The sequence below is a fragment of the Scophthalmus maximus genome, chromosome 12, assembly GCF_022379125.1.
Source record: "Scophthalmus maximus strain ysfricsl-2021 chromosome 12, ASM2237912v1, whole genome shotgun sequence".
NCBI classification, from domain to species: Eukaryota; Metazoa; Chordata; class Actinopteri; order Pleuronectiformes; family Scophthalmidae; genus Scophthalmus; species Scophthalmus maximus.
In genome coordinates, this window is record NC_061526.1 from 16731636 (window position 1) to 16757845 (window position 26210).

Here is a 26210-nt window from a genome sequence, read left to right on the forward strand (position 1 = left end):
CTTAATGTAAAGCATATGTGACTGCGCCGAGAAACACACTTGCATCCCGGTAAACAGGAACAAGTCAAATCACCCCTTCAGGCGGAACTGTGGCACGGTCTCTTCCTGCAAACACAAAAGCCAAACTGGAGTAAGCCGATGAGGCTCCCATCCAGGATGTAATCTCTAATCTCTTTGTGTTCAGTGCCAAGTTGGCAGGTCTTAAAAACATCAGCCTGGAAGTCATGTATAGCTGGACTTGCACTGATTTTGTCTTTTGTTTTGACACTGATACAGCAAATCTGCCTTGTTTTTACATACATTTAGTCAAGAGTGGAACAATTTGGGGACAAACCAGGTTTTGGACAAACCTACCAAATGATAGATGATCAATCTATGACTATAGAAGCATGTTATTCCTCTTCAGTTACATATTGTGCTGAAGTTGAGTGCCAGTGAGTTCGGTGTTTTCTTGCCTTTGGCTTCAAAGAACAACAGCAACAACAGCAAAAAATACATAATGATCTTTTGTAACATTCCCCATCATTCAGATGCCAAAAAAACCCAAAGGCTTGACAGTGACAGACTCGAAGTTTTTATCATCATAACAGTCTTCTGGGGCTGATATCAGAACTTTTTGAAATTTTATTTTGTATGTTTGCATGTAGTTAGCACTTTAGCAGATTTCCAGCAAACAAGTTGAATTTATACTTACCTACCCTTTGCCTTCCATCATGTCTGGGCATCGCTGAGTAAAACACATTTTCAGAAAAAATAAACCCAATTTTTATTTCCAGAAAACGGGCAGACAATATCATACAATAATTAATACAAAAAAGACGAAAAACTAATTAAAAAGGACAAAAAGTTTATCCTGAACTCAATATCAGAATTATTGAAACATTTAAAAAAAAAAAATAATAAAAAAAGTGAGCACCTGTAGTTTCATTGTCTTGGTAATTGAGAGGTGTTTTCTTGTTGTTGGGGTTATTATACTTAATACCGACTGAACTGAAAATGTTCTGCATTATGATTAAACAAAAGTTCAAACCGCATTTTCCTACTCCTTTGTTTAAAGGTAAACTCAGCAATATGACATTGAAACTAATAATCTTAAGAAAATGTTAATGTTTCAAGAAGAGTTTTGTTATTATCCACACAAGGTGGAAAATATTTAAAAGGACATCCAAAGTTCAAATAGTGGATTTTAACCCAAATTTATAATTCTGCTTATTCTGCATTTGAATTTGAAAATCAAATCATTGAGTCTACTTTTGTTCATCCATCCTCAAGCCTGTCTACAGGCAAATTTCCCTCATACCAGTCCTTTGATCTGCCTCCACTCTAACTCAACCTGATGATCTCAAACCTGTTGCGCTTCTTCTCCCTCAGGGGCCGTGGAAGTTGCTCACCGGTCTCCCCCGCCACCTCCTGTGCTTCATTGTCCGACCCTCCCTGTCCTCCCTGTCCCGTATCCATCCCCCCTGTTTGTCTGTCCTTGGGACACTCCCCGTTGTAGGTCTTGACGTAATCCTCGACGCGCCAGCCCCTGAACTCCTGCGGCTCGGAGCACATCAGGCCAGTGTAGGAGACGCCCGGGTGGTGCTTGAGCCAGTAGATCAGGTAGTGGATGTTGTAGTCGCAGACCCAGGGGTTGTTGCCCAGAGAGAGCTTCCGTAGGAAGTAGAGGTCCTCGAGTACGCCGTACTGGAAGTAATGGAGGCTGTTGTTGGACAGGTCGAGCTCACGGAGGTACAGCAGCCCAGCGAATGCAGCTGGGAGGGGAAGCAAAGTCGTATGAAATGAGCCGGTATCTCAAGTGAACCCGAAAACCGATTGGCCTGAGGACATGGTAATTATTTCTCTGTCTCGAACACAGCTATCCTTTTGTGGATGTGAAACAGGATGGACCGCAGGATCACCAAAATCCAAATAACTTTAGTTATACAGGTGACTGTTGGTGTGTTTTAAAAGGCCCCAGACATCGTAAGCAGCCTGAGTTTGAGTGGGAGTAATGGGACAGTGGAGACTGTTTCACGCTGTCCACCAGCCCTGGACCCATCTTTGATCTTTGCAGAGGGGAAGACAGGACGGAAGGGGAATGGGAGGGAGGGGAAGGAGGAGGATGGTGTGTAGAACATGTAGATGTAGACAAACATACAATAATAAAGGAGTCAATGAGACAGAGGCGTGAAAGAAACATGGATGCTAAGGACTGAGTTCCTATAGGTAAGTTATTTTTGCTGCTTTTTCAGCATTTGACCATAAAGATGGCGCCGATAGGGAGGGATGTGGAGAGGAAGTAAGAGTAACGGAGCGTGACTCATGAGGCTGATTCTCTGGAATTAGCCCCCTCTCATTAGCTTGTTTTTTGGGCCTCTCTGACCACAGGAGGCCTAATGTGGTTGCCTGTTGAATGCTTGTGCACATTCTTGCCACTTCTAAGTATTTTTTGTCCCTTGTCTGTCACACAACAGCGTTTGTTGAATCCATACAAAAGCAAGATCCATTTTCTTTCAAAGTTGTACCGAGGCCCGCCAGGCTGGCTGGTTCCCAGCTTTCAGTCCATGTGCTTTGCCTTGTGCTAAGCTAGGCTAACCAGCTGCTGTCTCCATGATTGTTTTTCCATCTGTTCTTTGTTTCAAACCATCCTGATCCCACCGTCTTTGACTATAGTCAGTTGTTTTGTTTTTTAACATGGAATGAATGGACGCTGAGAGACTCACAAATCCATACAACAAAGCACCCAGTGAGGCTAATGCTGTAGGCCCTGACATGAAATGTACATGCATGGTACTGCAACCCACAATCCCCCTGCTTTGCCCCAATCTGTGCTGATCTTGCCCATCTCCATAACAAACTAACGCAAGTCTTAAATCACCATAACTGCTGATATCACTGTTGCATAAATCCCACTATTACATTATTGCATGCTCCTTCAGAGCTGCTTCACTCGCAGTAACAAAAAGGAAATGCTGACAAGTCGTCTGCAGGGACCTTTTACAGGAAGAGCATTATTTCTTTTCTGCAGAGTTTGGAGTTAAAGTAAGGGGGAGTCTCCACATTGTGACAATTCCTTAAATGTCAAGTTATTAGTCACAGAACGGTGCACTTAATTGACCTTCAAATAAGCCGCACTTTCCTGTAATTGTCCAAATTATTGTTTTGTCAATTTCAGTGTTGTCCTGCCAGGAAAAACCACAACAACCTGGCACAAGAATTGGCCAAAACCAGCAATGGTTTTCTTTGCCCCCCCCCCCCAAGAAACCCCTGTATATTTAAAGTATTAATAATAATCCAAGCGTGCCAGAGGCTTTGTGCTGCCTTTTCATTCACGTTTCTTTCCATCTCTGGTCATCATCCATCCATATTAAAAATCCTGAATAAACAACCTCTTGACTGAACAGGATTAAAAGGAATGATCATGATTGAGTACATATGTCTCTGGCTATCAGAGTAGCACAGAGCGTATTTTCTGTTTCCAAGGTTTTCAAATAGTTTCCAAACTGGTTTTGGATGCACTTGGGCGAGCTACGGATGATTGTTTACATATGTTGCAGTGTAATGAATGAAAACGGCAAGGTTTTGTAAAGGATTCCCTCTCGGACAGGAAGACGTGAGCCCAAAATCATTAGCCTGAGAAGAGTAATGAGTCTGCGCTGTTTGGAGTGGTGCCCCTACAGAGGCAGAAATAGTACATCCAGATTCTGTCAAAATGGTGGTTTTATAATTCAAAAGCTAAACCCCAAGACGAGAGGACAAAATATATACATGTGATATGTGCTCAGGGTAGATGTGAGGTAATGGAGGGTAGGACTGTGGTGTTACCTGTGTCTATATGGCGCAGGCTGTTGCCGCTAAGGTTGAGCAGCTTGAGGTCTTTGGACAGCAGGAACTGTTTGGGCCTGAGATGTTTGACAATGTTACTGGACAGATCCATCTTCACTATGTCAGATGGCAGGTCAGACGGGATGTGATCCAGATCTGGAGAGGGAGAAAGAAAGACAAAGATAAGGTCATGGACTATGCAAAGGAGCTAGCAGGTGAGAGAGGAAGATTGCTGTCAAGTGTCCTTTAAAAGTGTAAAAGGTTACATTTTTCCACAATAAAGTATAATATTTCAAATAGAGAGGATGAAACAAGCCGCAAGTATATATCAAAACAAACAATGACAATGCATTCATGTGTACCTGCTGGTGGGTTTACAGGATTGATATGCACCAGAAGAAAAAATCTGAACACAGAGAGCGCCTCATAATCAGCAGGAAAACATGGAAATCCAATCTGTCTGCATCTTCATACCTATTCAATATGTTGTGTGGGTTGTGTTCAACATTTAACTGTTTCAAGATGGAGTCCAGTGTGACGGTGTTTACAGTACAACACGGTTTCACCTCTGTGCCAGGAAGGAGTGTTTCCACTCTCTTCCGCTCACACATCCCGTGTTTTTTAAGACTCTACTCTAATGTATCAAACAGCTATTCCCCACATATTCCCATGTCAGATCCTCTCCGTAATTTTAAATCAAATGTCCCACGCTGAGGCAACTTCAATATCATGCCTACAGTGTTGGGATCGGTTACAATAAAGATTTGTCACTGCCAATTTGATTTATGGCGTTTCTCCAGGGACAATGAATAGATCCAGACTGATGCGCTAACACTTTTTATTGCAGAACTTTAACTTTTGGGGATTGATCTGCTGGATCAAAGTCAGTCTGAAGTCTTTAGACCTGTTCAACCTGTCAAGTAAAAAAAACAAAAACAAAATTGGAGCTCAAATCTGTGGTGTCCATCTATGTATAATTCTGTTTAAAACTGAGTTAGTGGTCCCTGCAAACCGAATCATCAAAATGAACAGGGATGATTGTTTTTGAAGCAGTTCACCAAACGGTTGCAGATGAGAGGGAACCGACGTGTGTTCAGGCAGCTGGTACTGACTGAGCCATTACCAAAATGAGGTTTACTTTGATATGAAATGACTGCTTTAATTTGTAGATATGAATAAAGCAAAAAAGAATGTATACAATATGTGTGTAGTTGAGCATTCATGCGGACTGGTTTCCTGTATGTATTTATTTGCACAGACTGTATAATTTGCTCAGAAGAATGCTTATGGGCACTTTTTATAGTGCAGTTGCTGCACACTTTACTGCAGCCACAGATGTTGTAGCCAGTTATCACGACGGCATGTTACCGTAAACCGTCACCGGTTCCACTAAAACATAATCACACACGCATCACACACGGGACGCGCATGTATACACAGTACAGCATGCTCACGCACTGTATAGCCAGTACACTCAGGAAACGTGATCTGTTGTTGTTCAGTGATGTGATGCGGTGATAGCGGAAGAGCGCGCAGCAGGCAGAGACATTTGCAAAAGCGGGGCGAAGAAATTTTGGAGACGTTACAATCCATCGGTTGTCCACAGTGAGAACGTCTCGTCTGAGGCGTCTTGAGGGAATCGCGTCCTGCCTTAGGTGAACATGTGTCTGCAACTCAATCTCTGTCCAAGCAGATTTTTTTTAGAAAGCTGAGAATGTGCAGACCCATTTCAGTTGCACACGTTGGACCCCGAAATTTCCATGCTCCCTTTTGGGAAATCACATCTTTTTTAAACCAAAAACAAGCCATCTCCGTCCAGGAGGGACACATCTGTGGTTGTGTGTGTGTGTGTGTGTTGTAGTAGAATGAGGATAATCTCCCTCCATTTATCCAGCAGTAACAGTGGGTCCAGACTGGATGAGTGATGTCCGTGACCCGAAAGTCCCACGGTTTGTCTCTCTGGTTAGGAAAGAAAGGAAAGGGCTGAGCCAAAGAAAAGAAAGAGAGCTGTTGTTGTTCATTATCTTGATTTGCGATGTTAATGTGTTCTTTCACTCTTTTAGCATTGCTGTCTGGAGCTCAATGGGTTGTCAGGCTTTTTTTTATTTTTAAATCCGGAGCCAGAGGCATCTTGTGATGTATTTATTCATTTTAGACAAAGAGCTAGGCTCCTTTTTTACTTTAACATCTGCTTACATGCCTCTGCACACTTCAGAGTGCTGAAATGAAGAAACGCACAGAGAGAGAGGGTGTAATAGAGGGAACATCAGCAAAAGGGAAAGCCGTTCGTTCATATCTTGGCCTTGGACTGGGTTTTTTGCTGAATCCGCTGGAGCCATTACTTTGGTGCACACATCTGTCACTCTCAGGGGGGGAAATAGAATTGCTGTGTGCGGCGTTACTACCAGCGAAGATCTCTCCGTTTTCTGGACATCCCAACTGCCTCCGCACCGTAGATCTCATTTTGGACCATTCGTGGGTTTTTTTGTGGGATTTCACAATTTATTCTTCGGAGTTTAAATTATGGCACCGGCTTGAAGTCAAAGTGCCGGGCTGGACTCACTTACTGCGGCAATTTCCGTCAGTCACTTGCCAAAACATCCTATATGGAGGTCTCCTTGTAAGTTAAACACATGTAGGTAATGCATGAGTCACACACTGCAGTAAATATATATATATATATATATATATAGCAGTATTTATATAAACAGGTACAGCTAAGCTGTGGTTTAGCACTGGAGGTGTGCAGAGGGCATATGTTGGCCTCTTGATGATGTATCATAAACACAAAAGTTTTTTAAAAGAAAAATCTGGAGTCTGGTTGTTTCTCCCTCCTTTCTTCACCATATATAATTTGTTTCATGTAATTTTTTTTCTTTTTCGCTAAAGGTAAAATCCACCGCTACATCTGCACGACGTTTATTTGGAGCATTAATACTGACTTGGTTTGGAACAGGTGGCGCAATATGTTTCATGAGGTTTGGACAGTACCAAAGGGAAGCAGTAAATTCTTTTTTTTACAGCGCAGACTATTCTCTGAGGTCAACTGTGTGCAGTGCAGTGAATTTTGTGGTTTAGATTCACGCCACAGAGTTTGACAGGGGGAGTCATTTCATTTCAAGTGTTTTCTTAACAATTTCAACCAACAAGATTTGCTGCATGGAAGCATATATGTAGCTGTAAATTATTCATGTTTTAACCAGGGCGCTTCTTAGTTACCTACTGTATATCTCATGTGAGGTCACTTGCACCGGTTGCTAAACTCCATATATAAACCAAACCAAGGAGGAATTATATTCATCTTAGTAGCATGTCGTCAGACATGAGGGTATGTGCAGTATCTGCCTTCGGAATAGAGGTGGGTATATATTCTGTTTACGATTGTCATCATCGTCCTCCATACGTGAGCAAAACTCTGAACGGGGTCGGGATCTTCTCCGTCTCAATGTTTAGCAAGAGAAGTGCAACAATCTGTCACGACCCCTTGCATTTCCAGGCTCTGGAATTTGGAAGTGCGGTTTATGTTTGGACTTCACGTATTATGCAATATCTGTCATCATCCTGGCAGAAGATGAAGAGGCCCGAGGTAAAGCCTCCTCTAAACATGCTGACATCCTTCTTTATGCCTTATCACTATTCCAACGACCAGATTAGCGCCGGTTGTCATGAAATCCCGACACTGATAGTCTACTGGGATTACATCGTGACACATTTGAAGAAAAAAAAATAGAAAAGAAAAGGTTTACTGCCTTTCTGCTTTAACTCCAAGTAATAAATACAGCCGGCAGCCAGTTCGCTGCTTTGCACAGAGTTTGGAATCACGCCATCTGTCACAACTTCGGCCAGTCTTTAGTTTTTTTTTACATTGTTCTTTTCCTGTTTTTACCACATTAGCTCTCATGTCATTTCAGACTCTGCCACTCCCACCTGCTCCGAATTACCTGCCGATTCCATTCACCTGGCCGGCCCCACCCCCACGCTCCCCTGCTCCTCATCAGCCGATCAGCCCCTCAGTATATATACCAACCGGTCCGCTCCCTCGGTTGTTTGCCAAAAACCACCACATGTCATTGTGAGGAACGAGATGCTCGGATAAAAAAAATAAATAAATAAAAATATGTGAGCTCATACTAATGAATACATATTGTGCTGTGTCTCTCCAGGACTGAGTGCATGAATTTGCCTCTTTTTGACCTGGTCACCGTGTCCTGGGAACAATCTTTTTCCATTTTTTTTTTCACAGTAATTGGTTTCAGTGGAAATTTTCAGTAGCTGTTTTCACATTGCGTCAGCGAAAAGCTCCTTTTGAACTCCAGCAGTCCAACATCAGTACAGTTACCGGTGATGACCGGTTTCAAACTGCTCAAATTACAAAATGGAAGATTTCTTTTTTTTTTTTCCTCTGCTGACCAACTGCACATTTTCTGTGCACTGGGACATCTACGGGGAGCCTGACATGATATTGTGTATGATGTGTGTGACTGGGAAGCAGCCAACAAACCGTATACATGAATCAATTTTTGGCTGTCTTCTCAAATGGCCTGGAGTTTATATGGAGGAATGTAGTACTTCTGCAACAAATGTTTTGTTTTTTAACCTCTTGAGCACAGTCCAGAACTGTCCCAAATGAACATCACTGTTGTTGGTTTATTTCTAAATCAACATGAAGAGTCATCTGCAAAAAATGTAAAAACTGGAATGACCGAAAGCTTATGGGGAGGTTTAATATGAAGAGCTGAATTTGTATAGTAGTGTAACACAGTGTTTAACAGCTAACATTACTTCTTTATTCTAACATTACTTATGAGTTGACCCTCTGGGCCATTAACTTGGGCATGCCCGGTGATGGATGGGGACGTCACATCACATCCTTGAGAACCACAGCCTGAACAACTCCCACATTCACTTTGACCACTCCGCTTTGCATGGAGCGCAATGTGGAGCCTGAAAATCTGCTGTGGTTCACCTCAGAGACACAGTATTCAAACCAGAGGGAGGGAGGCGGACGAAAAACAGGGAGAAGGAAGTCAACAAGAGGAAAATATAGGGTTTCCGCACCAAGGGATCAGATGTATGTTTCCACTCTGCTCTGGGTTTTCTGTCTTGGTGCCTGCATCTTTCATGTGAAAGATAACCATGTCCCACATTTGTTCCACATCCCAACAACCGTGTTTACTTGAGACTTCACTTCAGAGTCTGACTTACTGGGTGATTAAATTTAAAAGCAAGTCAGTCCTGCAGCTGCCTGTACGCTCCCTGTGCTGGACTGGACTACCAACCAGGCAAAACATAATTCTGTGAGCTTCATTATTTTTAAATTGATAGTGTGTTGATGTTACACATATTTCCGACTAAATTTCTGTGCAATCAAATCAAAGTTGTTTTTTTTCAGGCGCAGGTTGCGCTGAATGTAATGAGAACTTAGAAGCGACAGGGTCCATACAAATTGCTCAGTGGGGTAACAGTAAGGGGCCGACAGAAAAGAAATGATCTCATGGCCCTCCAAGTTGTTTTCTCCTGGGAGACGGAGAGGTAAAGAGTTATGGCACATGGAGAGGACAATGATGCTGATTTCCTCAGAGATCTTGACAAATATTTCATTTCAACAGTTAGAGCAGAAATTGACGACCAGGCTGCTGGTATAGCCATAATGCTAACGCTGCCTCTGGTCAAAGCTGGGACCCCGAAAACCATCAGTCTACATACTTTCTCCAAAGTGGTGTTGACAGCTTCCACGGGAGCTCTGAATAAAAGTTCCTGTGTCCTTACCGCCGTCTTGCTTCTGCAGCGTCTTTACGGCAATGACCAAGCAATAATACCACCTGGAACCACCGGGGGCACAAAGGTAGTCTGTTGCCTTTTTAACTAAAAGAATGTTTGATTATCACATGGCGTCCGTTGGCCCATCGTCTCTTAGGCCATATCGTACCACAGCATATACCAACATTTGCCAACATCTGTAAGTGTTTAGATCACTGAACAGGCAAAAGTGGGGGTCGAGAAAACACAACATGTAATTGTATAATCTACCAGTGATTTAGGTTTCCCTGTGATTGACAGTTAGTACAACCAATGAAAACACAGCTGCTGGAATCCAGCGCAGTGGAAGTCGCCAGTCCTCAACTGGTATCTACTTACAGTACGACTACATGGGTGTCCTTGCAAATCAAAAAGCACCACAAAAAAAAATCACGACTGATTGTTGTGCACAGCAGCTGTAATGTATTAAGCAACATTCACACATCACCCGTCACTTTCATGGTGGATCATAGTTTAGAAAAGAGGAAGTATGGAGCGAATTATTAGCGGGTATAACAAAAAAGGATGTGGAGAGATGAATGGGAGAAAGACCCTGTGAAGGGAAAACAGAGAAACCTTATAGTGGCTCAGATAAAGAATCGATTCAAAGGGCCTACTGTAGAAAAAAACATAATTTGGAAAATATGCAAAAATCCTCCTTGAGCATTTTACACAACACAGACGCCTCATTGTGTGGCTTGGGCCTGTCAATTCTCTATGAAAGATGGCCTTCTCGGAAATGCATTTGCTCTCCATTTACATCCAACTGCTCATTTAAATCTGGGAGAATGAATCACGGACACAGACTATATCTTTCAGTTCAGCGTGTTGACAGTGGATGCTATTTGGGCGTCAGAGGAGTCGGGGTTCATCGCTTTGAAGGAGTTGGAGATGAAGGAGTTTGATGAACATCGAGAGGACGATGAAAGAGAGAAGATGGGAGATCAGCTGCAGTACGTAGAAGGAGCACACAGGTTACCAAGAGCATTCGGAGAGAGAAACAGATCTGGAGGAACTAATAGAAAGTTTGCTGATGTTTTCTGCAGCTTTCTACCCATGCCAGATCAGTGGTAAAAACTGAAAACACTAACAGATTAAGACTCTGCCTTCTAAAATCCCCCTGGAGAAGATGAATGAAGTACGATTCAAATTAGATTACGTTAGGACATGTTGCTGCATTTGCAAAAATCAGACAAGTGATTTGAACGCCACAAAACAGCACACAGAACGCAAACAGAATGCAGTTCATCATATTGCCTGATATCGTCTTCAAATAAATATGTATCCCCTTGAACCAAAAGCTGCTATGTGCCACTTTGGGGCAAAGAAGCAACACTTTGACAGAACAGACCATGACCAGCCCCAGCGGTTCAGACGCCACCCGTGGCACAATAATAAAACAAACACAACTATGCTTGCTCAGCCTTGGTTGGAACCAAAACATTAGACGGCAACAGTAATTCTCATGCCCAATTTCACTGGTTATGCATGCACGACCCAGCTGGAGAGTGCTGCGCCAGCCTAACAAATGTACCTTTTATACAAGAAGTTCCTGTGCCAGGGCAGTCCATTTGTAATTGGTACGTTTGCCAGGAAAACGACAATTTTGACCAGATGATACCCATCGCAGTAGCAAAGCCTCGGCTATAACCACACAGCAATCATTGTTTTCACTTGAGTTCGGCTGCAAATGAACAGTTTTTCGGATGCAGGAAAAATGAACTGATTCCTTATGTGAGTTGATGCCATCGCTCCTGTTCAGTTTGTTTCAACTTGAGCCTGCTCCGTGGACATTAGCTACTGGCTTTCTGGCTACTCTGTCCAGGAAAGGCAAAGCTCTATGGCGTCCATAGAAGGATCCAGTGAGTGGATCCATCCCGGCCCAACCCTTCCCAGGATTCATTGTGCGGCGGTAACAAACTTTCTCATACCGTGGGCAACTGCCGCTGCTCGGCTAGGCGATTCTATCGCTCTACTAATCATATCATCTCAACCTCCTCTTAACTATCCTCAAACAACATCCACAACATGTCATCTCCTAAATGTAGTAGACTGCATTTCCGCGTTGCATGACACAAGATTGAAGACAGCGATAAAGAGAACTTGACATCCACTCGCCTTTGTTGCTGCAGTCCAGCAGAAGTTTAGGGAACACGTAGGTGTGACACATGGACGTGGCCTCTGGCTTCACTTTGATTAGTGGAAGCCTGGGGCGCCCCCCATCTCCGCCTCCTGTACCCCTGTCCACCTGGTTGTCGTCCCGACACAACGAGTCCACGCTCAGCTTCTTCAACTTCTGGCCCACCACTAAAAGAGGCTCCGCACACTTGGCGTAGTTGCCCAGGTTGCGGTTGCTCGGCAGCTGCAGGCTTCTGACCAGGCTGTCCAAAGAGCATTGGCAGCTCCAGGGGTTGTCATAGAGACGGAGGTAGGTGAGGCGGGGCAGAGGGAGCAGGACCTCCTCCGAGGCTGTTTTCAGTCTGTTGTGCTGGAGGAGCAGGGTGGTGAGCTGGGAAAGGCCGCTGAACGCCCCGTCCTCCACCATGGAGATGTCGTTCTGCTGGAGGTCCAGGCTCTTCAGCTGGGTGAACTGGGAGAACATGTTGTCCCTCAAGACCTACGTGGAGAGATACAAACTGTTGTGAACGTCAACAACCTTGACTTTGCTGTAATGAAAGGATAGGGCTGGCAATAATCTGTTTTTTTTTCTTCAATTGCAAAGATTCTGAGTCTGTATCCATCTGTGTATTGTCTGTGTCACAGAGCGCCATCGTTGTCCGAAAAAATATTGTGAGCTGCCGTAACACACAGTGTTGGCATTTTGAGTTGAAACTGAGAGAGCGAAAAGAGGTCTTTTCATGTAAAACAAGAAAGATATAAAAATAAAAGTCAGCACCGTGACAAGTAATTCAGTAATCGAACAAAAAATAAAAACAAAATCCGCTTTATTCTCTCCCTCACCGATCATCCGTTCGACAACCCAGCTCTTTGAACTTGGATGAACTTAATTATACTAGTTTTTCATGAATTTGGCCGGTGTTTAGAGATCACCCGCCGCTCATTAATTCCCCCGCTGGCAAAGCATTCTGTTTTGTTCCTCGGCACCTGTGACACACATCCTGTGTGCTCGCTCAATCACACACACACACATACACACACACACACACACACACACACACACACACACACACACACACACACACACACACAGCAGAAATGTCTGTCTTTGATCTCGGGACCAAATGAATGGTGCACAGATGCTCATGGTATCAACAAGCTGGCTGGGTTTATGTTCAGAGTAAGAAGCCTGAGACATTAACTGTTACATAAAACTCAACTATATATATTCTCAGAATCTATTAATCATTGTTTTATCTGTTTCATCTGTGACTGCAGCAGGCGGTGTATGTCTTGTTTCTTTATATTTGCACTGTGCGAGGGCAAACTGTCTGTACGTACCTGAATCTTATTTCTTGCAAGCAGCAAGTGGTTAATATCTTTGGGCCAGTCCTGCATCACTGAGGTCAGCTGCCTGTCCTGACAGTCCAGGTACTTCTCTCCTGCCTCCATGTACTCCTTACACTCCTGAGTTTGACGCCTCATGACCCCCACCCTGCCCCTGCCTCGTACGCGCCCCCCGGCGCCCCTCTCCACAGCCCCTGACCGAGGGCCTCTCCGGGGCTCAGCTGGCCGCAGGAGCAGCAGGAGGAGGAGGCTGGCGAGGAGACGCATGGTGTGAGACGAGAGAAGAGGAAGGGAGGCCTCACGGTAAACGGGTCAACCTTGGGAGACAGTTGGCGGATGATTTGTGTGACGGGACACGGGAGGCCGGTCACAGCTGTGTGTATCAGGAGAAAAACACAGGAAAGAGGGAGAGGGAGGTGAATTTTCACAAGATCTTCAGTGGCCAGTTCACACAAACAGAGACCCAATTTAGTAATTTAGTGATGATTGTTGCAGGTGAGGAGCAGCAAAAAAACAGGGGGAATAATTTCAACTTTATGCAAATAAGGCCATCTGCCTAGACGATGGATACATTTATATGTAATAGAAAAGAAAAGGGTAAAAAAAAACAACATTGTGATGTTCAAAAACAGAAATTATCATAAAACAATACCTGTAAGGCATTGTGCAGGGAAAAAAAGAAGTAGTGTTGTATACTCCAAGAGAGACTATAAACAACCCTCATAATTTGAGTCAGAAGTATATTAAATTAACCAGGGATTTGTGTCGGTGACACATTAAGACATGCTGACAACTAAAATGGCAACACTGCACATGTTGAAAGAATTAGTGGAGGGGTAGAGCGAGCGGAAAGTTGGGAGAGGAAACAGGAAAAGGGGTATGGTGGAAAGAGAATCATAAGGGGTTAAAGTGTGGTAGTAAAGTGCTTTGGTTACGATATAGTTCAAGTTTGGGCATGTGCTGGACTGTTCCTCACAAAAAAACAATAATACTGCAGCACTTAACCTGCTGTAAAACGTCAAATTATCGTTTTCTACTCTGCCGCGAGACGGCGGAGCCGGACTGGCTGACGGGGCAAAACGGGCCACTGGCTGTAGCCCTATGCTAAGGGAAGACTTGGGATCAAATTTCCAAAAGTGTAAATCTATTGCTTCAAAATAACAATCTATTCTTTTTGACTTCATTCATCATTTTCTCACTTCCTTGCAGCCAAGCTCTCTTTTTTTCGTTTGTTCTGCCAAACTGAAAGTATCATCAGCCACTAATATAAAAATGCCTAGCCAGGAAATACTATTAGTTAAAGCCTGCTGATGATGGGATGGTGGGGATTGTCTTTTTTTTTTTTTTTTTTTTTTGGCCACACAGCCACTGGACTCCCTGTTCCCACTGATCATGTGAACATGTGTGCGCCCATCGTATGGTCAATCTATGTGATTCATGGGTCCCCACAGAGAGACACACACATGTGCACAAAGACTCAATCCAACTGTACCACGCCGCGGCCCCCTCGCAGTCTTCCAGTCTCTCACGCGGTGGAACAAGCCTGTCAACGCAAATGCTGTTCCTCCATTGTGAGTAACAGACTGGGCATGTTAGCGAGCTACGGACAGAAACAGCTGAGAATGTATCTTTCCAGTCCATTGAGCCCCCCCCCGTCCCAACTATCAATCGTCTTAAATGAAGGAAACTTCGGGGCCGTTTCCTTCACCGCAGATATGCTCTCCCGGTGAGCCGTTGCTCCAAACCCGACAGAACCTGAAGGAACTGGACTTTTCAGCTTTGTGCATGATTGAGTCGGTCTTTCATCTTTCTCTATATGTACATACACATACAGTACAAACATGGCCTTGTATATTCGTGTGTTTGTCTTGTCACGAGCTTGGACACTGTGCTTCAACTGCGAAACACATGCTCTTGTGTGTACCTTTTGCGTGATTGCGCCGCTGATGAGAGACACGTGTCAACGCAGGGCGAGACTCGTGCCAGGCCAAACAGACGCGACTGGGCCGAGGTGGAAAAGCACGGAGAGCGGTCGTGAAAAGACCCAGACGCATTCTCTCTCGGGCGAAGTCATTGGACCGGGTGCAGGTGTTTGATATGCACTAATGTGATCCAGCTGTGCCAGTGGTCCTGTGCAGCTCAGTGGCATTCATATTGCTGCAATTATAGATTCATCTTGGAAGAAAACTGCCCAGCACAGCACAGCACAGCCACATCCTCCAAAATATACAGCAAAGTGACAAATGAAAGGAAAAACCAACTGCGTCCACAACATGGCACCCAGAGCAGCGTTAAGACTCCTCAGCATAGACTTTTCTAATTGTCAGGAAACTCTGCTGGAGGATGAACATCACTCTTCCGAAGACATAACACGTCTAACACGTCGCCCAATAACTCTCTCACAGGTTTTTAGATTGGATGAGATTGGAGATGGTCACTGTGAAGGACAACCTCCTTTCTTAGATTATGATGTACGGGACAACATAAAACAAAGTGCGGTTTGTTTTCTATATAAATCAGATGATGTATGAGGATAATGAGGAAACCAGTCACTTCAATTGCAAAGAAAATAACCAGTTTTGCTTATTTTGTTCTCCACTTCCCTCTATAATTAAAGATCCATTTGGTACCAGTGTTGGTTCTGCTCGGATCTTTTCCACATCACAGCTGTTCACCAGGGGAAAAAAAGTCCCATCTCTTCTCGGTTAACTACTGTACAGCCACGGTCAGCCTGCAAGATCCCAACACACATTCCAGCTGGGACCATGACAGAACCCACTCAGCCAGGCCCGTCCCTGTGGCTCACCTCATGCCCATACCGGCCTGAATTAGCCCTTCCAGCCTAGTATTATTTCCCCGGCCCGACTCCCTCTGGTCAGTCCTTGCCAACCCAAAGAAAAACGGCCTCCCTCTCTCTGTAAACATATCCAGCAGAAGTTGCTCAGAGCTTCGGTCAGATGTATACTCAGGGGCACTGCTCTAAATGTGTCAGACTTGCTGCCACTGTCCCGAAACCAGAATAAAGTTTGGTCTGGACGAGAGATGTGGCACCAACATATCTCAAGCTTGTGGGAAGAATCCAACGTGTTTTTTCTTTTTGTTTGTTTTTTTTGGCGGAAAGGAAAGTGGTAGATTTGTCCACACAATATGGTGAGCTGCAGAAGATGAGTACTGTGTACCGTGATAGATGTTAGGTAACCATTGCAAAGGTTTACACTTAATTATTGTTAATTCTATATAACTGTCAAGTTTGACACTCCTCTGGGACTCATTAAAGTCGGGGGGTTGGCAGTGCTTGTGGAGAATGCCAGTTGGATAGTCCACCATTTTGGTACAGACTGAAATATCTCAGGAACTATGGGATAGATTTCTTCTGTTACTATTAATGCTTATTTGAACATGATCGCTATCCAGCTTCATCAGGGTCACGATTTAGCTTTGCCATAGAGATATGGGGTATTTTTTTCTTCTCGTAACCGATCTTGACACAGACACCCAGGCCGGAAAGACTGAAAGCTACTCCCCCTACGGTACGGATTGTATAATCAATCATATCCGAGCCTTCAGTCCTTGTTCAACTGACAGTTTTACCACTTTGTTCACAGTTTGGTGCATGCGTAGTTTAAAATGCCTCAGACTCACCCCCTTAACATTCATTTTGTACAGTTTGTGCTAATTATCAGACATTATGCGCAGCTCAATTTTCAATACTTTTTAACATTTCAACCGCAGTAGGTGGTTTTTTTTTTTTTTTTACAGGGAGACCACTTTCTAACACTGCCAGCGAGAAATGTACTTGTAACAGTAAGTGCATGGTTATGTCATCACTTGTGGAGCTCATGTTACCAGTGAGCGCGCCGCACAGACCCCTCGCTGCATCGATGTGTCTCAGACGCTGCAGAACAAATTTGGAAAAAAATCATTATTTGGTCATTTGCGCGGAAATCTTTCAAATGGCTTTTCGGACCCAAACAGTTTAACAAGTCAAGGACAGCAAGTGCCCAGCACCAGTGTGCTCTCAATCAACACAAACCGGCCGAATGACTGCTTCAGCCGGGGCGGAATTTGTTTTGGGAACAGCGTAGACTTGTATCAAGTGTCTCCCTGCTCCGCCAGCTTTCAATATGCCTTTATCGGGAGGTTTAAACAAACCTTGTTTCGTTTGTTTGGTCCTCGTTTTTCAGAGAGTGATTCTGTGACTCCATGTACGGGACACCACACCGGCAGGAGGTCGGGGTTGACGTTAAACAGGGCGAAAAGAACATTAAACCACTATTTGCTGCAGGAACCCTACAGGAAGGAGTGAACGGAGATAGAACACCCAGAGGAGACACCCGCGAGCCCGTCTGTGTGTCTCTGTATGTTTTCTCATCTGTCTCTTGGTTCAAATGGGTCATTTGGACTCAGCAGACCGGAGGAAACGCAGACTGGTTGGCCTCTAACATCATCCCTTACCACCTACCTCAGGAAGAGGGGGGCGGAAGAAGAAGAGGCCCTGAATGAGATTAAGAGAAATACAGATGGAGGCAAGCTCGCTAATTTAAAAACCATCTCCAAATGATGTTGTAGGGAAAAGAAAGCTATGGGGAGAAAGTGGAGGACGGAATGGAACAGGAAGACCCGGCTCAAGACGAGACCAATGTCATAAGTGGAAGTTACACGGGACAGAAAATATCACAATGTAGGCTCAAGGGAAATCCCCCGGGAAAAGAAGGTGTTTGCATTTCATGATGAAGCTAAAATAAACTGTTTGTGTCCCTGGTTTATGCACATCAACATGACGAAAGTGGAAGTAAGAGATGCTGCAAAATTGACTTGCGGGCAAAGGAATAAGCAAGATCTGCCTATAAAAATCCAATCCATGCCAATCCATGTCACTGCCTCCCACTCGCAAAGCACTGAGGCTGCACTGCTGCCCTCAGAGGCTCTTCATTAGCCAGTAACGCTTGACAGGCCACATGGGGATGGAAAGAGTTCAGACCCCCGGAGAAAACACAGTTCAGGAACACAAGGGCCACTGTGTTGGAGACATAACGTGAGAACAAGCAAGGGAGGCTGCAAAAAGAACAAGAACAAACCCTTAGCTGCTAATTGTAAAATGTAATCCAAGTTTGCATGCATAGATATGGAAGTCAGGCAGTTTATTATAGAAAAAAACTGATAAACAGAGAGTTGAAACAAGGGGAAAGCTTATAGGTGGGTTTTTTTAAAAAGCATTCTCTGCCAGCTAGCCTCCCAGTAAGCTGACCACTTTGTTTCTTTTGGGCTCAGTTTCCTGTGTGTGTGCGTGTGCGCGCGCGCGCGCCCAAAGGTCTGTGGCTTGTGACCATGTAAGAGCCCCACCACTGAGCTGAGAGAGGGGCACATGGAAGGAATGATAGCAGAGAGTGTGGAGAGGAGAGATGATGGAAAATAGCCTAACCACCAACCCTATATCCTAAACCAGGGGACGAGACATAGACAGAGACAGAGACAGACATGTGCCGCGTATGGCGAGGGAGCAAACGAGCGAGAGAAACCCCTTGCACATCCCTGAGGACCTAATTGAAACCAGACGAGTTCAGAAGAAGAAAGAGGAGAGAAACGGGGGGGGGGGGAATAAGTGGAGGGACCCAAAATGACATTTAGCTTTTTCAGACAGGAGTCAGACATGGTGAACTCCCCAAAACAAACATCCGATGGAACCAAGCCAGAACAGTGTTCCTCTGTGTGTGCTCCTTTACACTCCTTTACCCTAATGGGAATTCTATTTTTTGCCTAGTCTCCAGGGTCCAGACATACCCACAAGAATAGCAACTGCGAGCCCTGCGCAAAAAAGGTCACTGTCTCATGCAAACGCTTCCGTACGTTCATTTGACTCCCCCACGCACGTGTTTTTTCTGACCGGACAGCTGGAAGCATGACGTGAGCGGGCATCGGTGTGGCCTCCCGTGGTTCGCTTGGCTGCAACCAATCGGAAACGGCAAACTATGAAACAATCAGCTCCAACATGGAAAAAAACATTAAACATGCGCTTACTAGGTCGCTGAAATGCGTCAAGTTTTATGAATTATGTGACAGAAAACTTAAGAATTGTGGAAAGGAATTTATTCTACTGTTATGTAATATTTGACTGTGTTTTTGTTAGCTATTCTGTTGGGTTACTTTCTGTGTCTGCAAACTGCTTCATAAGATAATAATAATGTTAAAAGCAATGCTGATTGGTTTGGTTTGGCGCCAGACACATCTGCACTTTAAACACACACACACACACACACACACACACAGAAAGAGAAGGGGGGGGGGGGGGTCTTTTTCTTCTTACTACAAAGTGTTGCACTTAAATGTAACCGCGGTGAGCTGAACCAGCAGAAATCTAAGTAAAAGGGTCTCTCACACCCAGTAAACAGAGGAAACTTGCAAGTCTGGCTTTTTTTCTCCCCCCCCCCCCCCCCGCACCGTTTTCAACACCAAAATCCAGAGTGAAACCACACTTCGCTCTGCTCTGCACCGCATGAGGCTGGAATTTTACTGAAACTTTACACAGGGGCATGTAACTCCCAGTGTAGATGTCCACATAGCTACACACACACACACACACACACACACACACACACACACACACACACACACACACACACGGACACCTTAACATGCAGCCACACAGTTGTAAACCATGCAGCCGCCCTGACGTCCCTCTGAGTGTTTTGTTACTTTACACATGAATTTTTATTTGTCTATAGGATAAAATCTCTCCTCTATTGCCAGATTCTCCAACAGCAACACTAATTATTTTTTTTAACACCTCAGAATAGGTTAGGCATCCAATGAACATGAGTCACTGGGTGGACATGAGTTTCTTCCAGTACAAAGGCGGTCAAAGTGGGTTTATTAACCCCTCGCTCTGGCAGAGGTGCCCCCTCTAGACTCTTTCCACTGAGCTACACGGGATATGGCTGTGATTATCGCATTTAAGTCATGGTGCAGGCGACCAGCAGCAGCCAGTTACATGACAAAGGCATCCGAAACTCGCAATCCACTCTGAGAGCGAGTCAAAATGTATGCGAGTGTGCAACAACCCTCCACAAACTTGAGTTTCACAGGGGTAAAAGCAGAGGGTTTACTTCAGCAATTCCCTCAAATGAGAGCTGCCGCAAGCTGCAGCGTAACTGCTGTGAAGTGTTAAGGTGCTAAATACGTTCCAAAAAGAACAATCCAGCAAAGATGTCGCTTATTCGTGCAAACACGCTTCCAATGCTGTGAGTAGCTCAGTTCTGTCCACTTACATCTTCATTGCAACGTCTAAGCTGCACAGACTTTAAGCGAGATCTGATACTGGACACGTGTGCTCATGTTGTGTATCTGCAGTTTATCTTGAAAAACACAGTCGGTTTTCAGCATAACCACATTGCATTTATTCTTTGTCAGTGCAGTGGCAATCAATGTCTACGAAACAAAGGAATAGCCCAAGAAAAGGAGATGAGTCACACTTCAAATGAGGCTGACATAATCCTTTGAGTGGATTTTCTTACATATTCTAAAACCTAAAAACTATTTCACAATGAGATTTAAATAATACCATGTGCTTTATTTCACCCTTAGCCTTCAGGGAAAGCCAGAACTAAACCTCGGTGCCAAACTATACTTGCCAGAAAATCTTCTTGCGTGTTGACTATTGCATCAGGAGGGATTGGGGGTTTCTCTCGGCTGCAGGATCTTTTGCAGATACTCAGATCTGTTGATGGTACAGTATGAAGGTTTCAGTCCTACCTGTGCTGGGAGAGAGTCTGGCTCGGACTCGTCCACTAGGACCTGCAGATCTCCGGTTGGTCCCGCGTCCCCGGCTCCTAATCCTGTCATGAGAGCTGCGTCCAAGCCAAGAAAACTCTGCCTGGCTGCCTGTACACTTAGAGCCTGGAGTGAGGCAGGAATGACTGGCTGCTACTCCAGTTCCTCTCTCTCCCTCTCTCTCCCTCTCTCTCTCTCTCTCTCTCTCTCTCTCTCTCTCTCTCTCTCTCTCTCTCTCCCCCTCACTTACTCCCTTGCTTTTCACCCACTCAGCTGGATCTCGCTCAGTGTGAAGAGAGAGACGGCGAGAGAGTCTGTGAGTAAAGGGAGACGGAATCTCCACAGGGCTGTGGAGGGTTACACACACACACACACACACACACACACACACACGGGCGTAGGAGGGCTGCAACTCTGCACTCTGTTAAACCGATGGACTTTCTCTTAAGACATGCTTGCTAATTGTCCTGATGGACTGAGAGAGCCTCTGGGTGGCACAGAGGTAAAACACTGCGACCCCACCACTACCATGTGGTTTTTTGTGGTTTGTTCCCACATAGCCTGGGTCCACTTCCAACATCTGCCTCACATCTCTCCTTTGTTATTAGGCCTTGGAAGATGTTACTTTGCATGTTGCAGCAACACTCAGTGGTTTCGCCAAGGCTCTCCTTTGCACATTTGCCACCGATCATTCGTATTGCATTGATTTCCAGTTGTGCATGAGGTGAAACCAACCACTTTTATCGTCTTTTATTTTCTGTCCTGCTACTGCTTAGCAATGCTAGCAGCATGGCTATAGGGTTGGCGGTGCCAGTCGGTTGGTCGGTCAGTCTTTGGTCCAGACTAAAATATCTTTAAAACCTTTGCTTAAATTCTCGTCAATATTTGCGATGAACTCCACAGCCGCCATCAGAATAAATGCCAGAGATGCTGCAAGCACGGTTAGTCGATTTTTGGTTAATCGTGAATGATTATTTAGCTATCGTAAAATGTAACAAAAGTTTATGAACACAGATTTGTTTCAATCTGCCTCATTTATGTGGCACTTCGGCAATGCATACAGCTCCCGGCACCTTCGGTGTAATTGTTTTGCACTGCTTTGCATCCGCGTGTTGACTTATGAGGCGGTGACGAGTCCCACATTGGCTGGACATTTCCCGTCACTTGTTGCAGACACAGAGCAGCTCCCACGGGGAACAGATTTGTCGACCGGCGAAGGGGCAGTGGTCCCTGATAATCCACATGCTGCTGCCTGCTCTGTCTCTCTCTCCTCTCCTCTGGATCAACACGGAAAGCCACAGCTCCATGTTAGGCACACCGCTCTGCACCATCTTGAAGGGATTGTTTACTGTCAAACACTTCAGACAGCTCGAGGGCACTTACACCAGAGCAACTGTCCTCCGCGATTGGGTGGAGCAAGGGAGGTTTTGTGCAAAAAAAAGGATATAAAACAGCCTGTCAACCGGCACACAGTGGACACAGTAGCCCCAACAACTCGCATGCATGCAGGCGACTACTGTACACACACAAGTGCAATAAATATGTTTGCACATGCGAGATACTGAAACCTGCGTCTTAGTGTGTGTGTGTGTGTGTGTGTGTGTTAGGGATGAGATGGGCTGTTATTCATGTGCCAGGCCAGCTGTGGTGCCAATGGGGAGATGAAGTATGTGGGCCTTGTTAAAACGCTTGATCTTTGATCCCGATGCATACTTTTTAAGAGATCTTTATACAATCCCTGGTCTATTTAAAAGTCCAAATGAATCTTTCATGAAAGCAAAATGTGTGAACATGATTAATGTATTCAGACAAAATGGTTTCAAGGCATTTTTATGCTATGTTATATTCTTTTAAAATTCAATGTCTACACTGGACAACATCGAAGGAGGTAAGCAGACGGAGCTCACAATATCTAAAGAAGGCTTGAAGTTGCTGGATTTAAATGAATGAAAACCGGTCACCTCCTGTGAGGTAGTGAATCCATCTAAATGCCTATTTAATTCATGCTGATCGTATGCTTTGGAGACTGGTTCGGCAGTCATGAAATGTAAACAAATAAACTGCCCTTTAATTAAGCTAAATTTGCATTTCCTCCACTTCCATCCTTTTCCATAGGGAAAACATCTCGCGGAGGGGTCGCTGCAGGGATTTCCTGCCCTCAGATTGAAAGAAAGACTCCCATAATCCCGTCAGACAAACTGCAAAAGGTCCTCATTCCTTCACTATCTCTGCCTCAGCTGTCAAGGCCGATGAAAAGAGAGCAGGGGGTGGTGTGCAGACCAAGACTTGGTGTTAGAGATGAACCCAACCTCGAAAAAAATGCACTACTGAACCTCTTTAGAGCTGCTAAAAGTTATATATTTTTTTTTTTGCTCATTGAGACACAAATACATGCAGTTTCCCATGGCTCTACAGAACATTCAAACATCTTGCAACTTGGTTTTCCTGCCTGCAACTGTACTGTATTGGTTTACTGGCACATCTTAAGCGTAATTTCCTGCCAGGGGGGAAGCGGAGGAGACCAAAACATGGCCAAAAAGCAAGTATAATTTGGCCCCTTTTTTTGCATCCACTCATTGTGGATTGCGTGGATGCGTTTGTGTCTTCAAAGTACATATACAGGCAAGTCTGTGCTCCAAATCTATGCTTAAAAGGTCCTTCCAATGGTAATGTGGTGCCTACAGCTTGTTTCTTCAGTTGTTCAAATCTTGAGTTTCATTGACTGAGACTTCAAACTTATAAATTAGACATTGCATTTGCATATTTACCATTTTTCATGGTCAAGTCAAGCTTAAACTGCGAAAGTAGGGGACACGAAATTAGGACTATGAAAAGGGAGGCGGACACTAATCAGAAAGCTAAGTGGAAGAACATGGTTTTCGTTGTCTGGAACCCACAATTTAATTTGATACATATATGTTTAATCAGTTAAATCTGCTCCTCCACTTTTTTTCCTCTCCATTTGTCCTTCTTTGTCAATGTCTCTTTCTCATGCTTCTCTGTTTGGCCGCAATCCAAGACAGACTGGAAAAGCATTGGAGCAACACATGTACACAACAACACAGCCGTACGGACTATTTAGACAAACCAGATGACCCGATATGTCCGTCTGTTGAGGCTATACACTTGAATCCCTTTTAATCATAGTACAATACACTGAGTCCTTCCCATCAAAGTCTAAAACAAACAAAAAAAACAAGTAATTATTTCCTTTTCACCTTCACTTGTTATCTAAGAATTTTTCTTCTCACTATCATGCATCACTTTTTTATCCATTTCATTCTATCGTGCCGTGTGTGTTTGTGTGTGTGTGCCATTTCCACTTCAGTGATTCATTTGTTTTGCATAATTTCTCTCTCTCTCACTATCACTCCCCCTCACACTTCCCTCTCTCTTTGTTATTTTCTACTCCTCTTCACTGAGCCAGAAAAGGGGAGCGACGAAGGCTACTGGAAGAGTGAAATTAAAGCTTTACCGACTGCCCGCGTCCAAATCTGTCGGCTTCATGTTGTCATGTTACAATGTGGACTACAAAAGCTAAATTAGACGTGAAATTCCGCGTTACACCAAAGAAATAAGCAAACGCAGTCAATGAAACATCCTCGCCACATTCGAATTTGCAGGAGCACTTGTGCTCTGTGTTATAAACTTGGCTGTTTGTAATAGTCTGTTTCTGGGTGTCCTGGTGGATTAAAAGGATCATAACACGTCACAACAATGAGCAACTAAGACGAATGAGGGCCGGGGGGAGAAAGAATAAATAGGAAGAAGACATTAAACACATTAAATAAGTGTCAAAGAAGAAGAGAACTGCACGTCTGCAGTTCTGTGTGCTGTGATGATTTAGATATAAAAAATGATTTAACTGCGACTTTGTGTCCAGAGTAACAACCGTCATTAATCCAGGCTAACAGGGGGTGTTGGAAGGGGAGATTGTTTGGACACGTTTTTATCATCTACCACTGAAAGAATTCATCCTCCCAAGCAGAATCGCATCATACGATGTACTGCAGGTCATCGGTCTGTTGTGCCACGCAGTGAAATGTTTAGTTTTTAGTTAACCAGACGATTACGGGCAACTGAAAAGAGCATGAGAGATCAGAAAAAGTGAGCACAGGCTTTGGGTTTTTTTTTTCAGCCAGTGTTTAGCATCTTTAGCAGTAAAGAAAGCTCCAAGTCCTTGTATTGTATCAAGTAGACGACTTAATGAGCACCAAAATAGATTTGTCGTTATTTAACCTATATAATTCGACTCCACATGTTGACTGTGATGGACGTGTTGATACTGCAGCAGCTGTATTTAGAAACTGTAACCGTTTTATCGTCGCGCCCTGTCCTGCCTCTAATGACCGTCTCCTGTTTCAGAGTTATCACCATTGCTGCAAAATCTCCCTCTCCCCCCAAAGTGATGAAACACAAAGTGCAGAGAGAGAGAGAGAGAGTCTCCTCTCTCAGGAACCAACGGGATGAAATGGCACTTAACAAAAACAAGCTTTTTTTTTTTTATCACGGCTACAGCTTTGGGGGAGTCATGGGGGTAGAGAGGATTAAATGCTTTTAAATGTCACCGCAGGAACATTGCACCGCTGCCCTACTTTGGCGTACTGTAGTTGCGCAACCACAATGACCGTGTCAATCAACCCTGATTTTCTGAAAAATTGACCTCTGGCCCCGAATGACCTACAGGTCGACGCCCTGACTGCATGTGTAACCCTCGGCATTGTAGCCCAGAGGCTGCATTGCTGTTCTCCCAGTGGGGGGTGCACTGCGAGGTCACCAGGACAAGCCATCCGCCACCGGAAATTTCCCCTGCCAAGCAAACATTGGTCCAAGGTAGTGCGGCCTATCCCGTTCCTGGAAGAAAATAGACACGCACTCATGTAAAATGAATTTGCATCGAACGTTCGGCTGCTTCTACAAGTCTGCGTTGAGCCGCCAAAACTGCAGGAGCTTGCGTGTTGCATGCAACTATTTCAAGCATTAGGTTTTCAGAACACTGAGTGATAGACAGCTGCTAAACAAATTAAAATACGTTTTATGAAATGTATGGGTTTTGTTCTTTTTTTGTGACAACATTTACTGCAGCATAGTGTCTCTTGTTACTTTGTCTTTGCCCATCAGAGTTAACGGTTGACTTCCTCCTACTACAGTCACTCTTCATCACGTGATATTTTCTCACGGCCTCTAGAGGTTGCCGAACGATAAAAGGTAACCATGGATCGTAATGAGCTGCTTGAAGATATGAAATATGGGCTATAGGTTGGGGGGGTTCACTCTGCTTCGGGGGACATGCGTGATTGCTAATATCTCATTGGCCCCTATAACTTCACCACACCTCTGCGTGCAGAGTAATCCCCCCCAACTGGTGGTTG

General features: G+C 44.5%; 1 protein-coding gene across 1 annotated transcript; it reads right to left on the bottom strand.

The window, feature by feature from the left end:
* Positions 1-551: 551 nt before the first annotated feature.
* On the bottom strand, positions 552-21043 carry lrrc17 (leucine rich repeat containing 17). Its single transcript, XM_035618389.2, has 5 exons — positions 20821-21043; positions 13066-13444; positions 11725-12223; positions 3808-3963; positions 552-1754 (listed from the first exon to the last, which is right to left on the bottom strand). The coding sequence occupies exons 2-5, from the start codon at positions 13336-13338 to the stop codon at positions 1324-1326; spliced, it is 1359 nt and encodes a 452-aa protein (XP_035474282.1). The 5' UTR covers positions 13339-13444; positions 20821-21043; the 3' UTR covers positions 552-1323.
* Positions 21044-26210: the final 5167 nt, after the last annotated feature.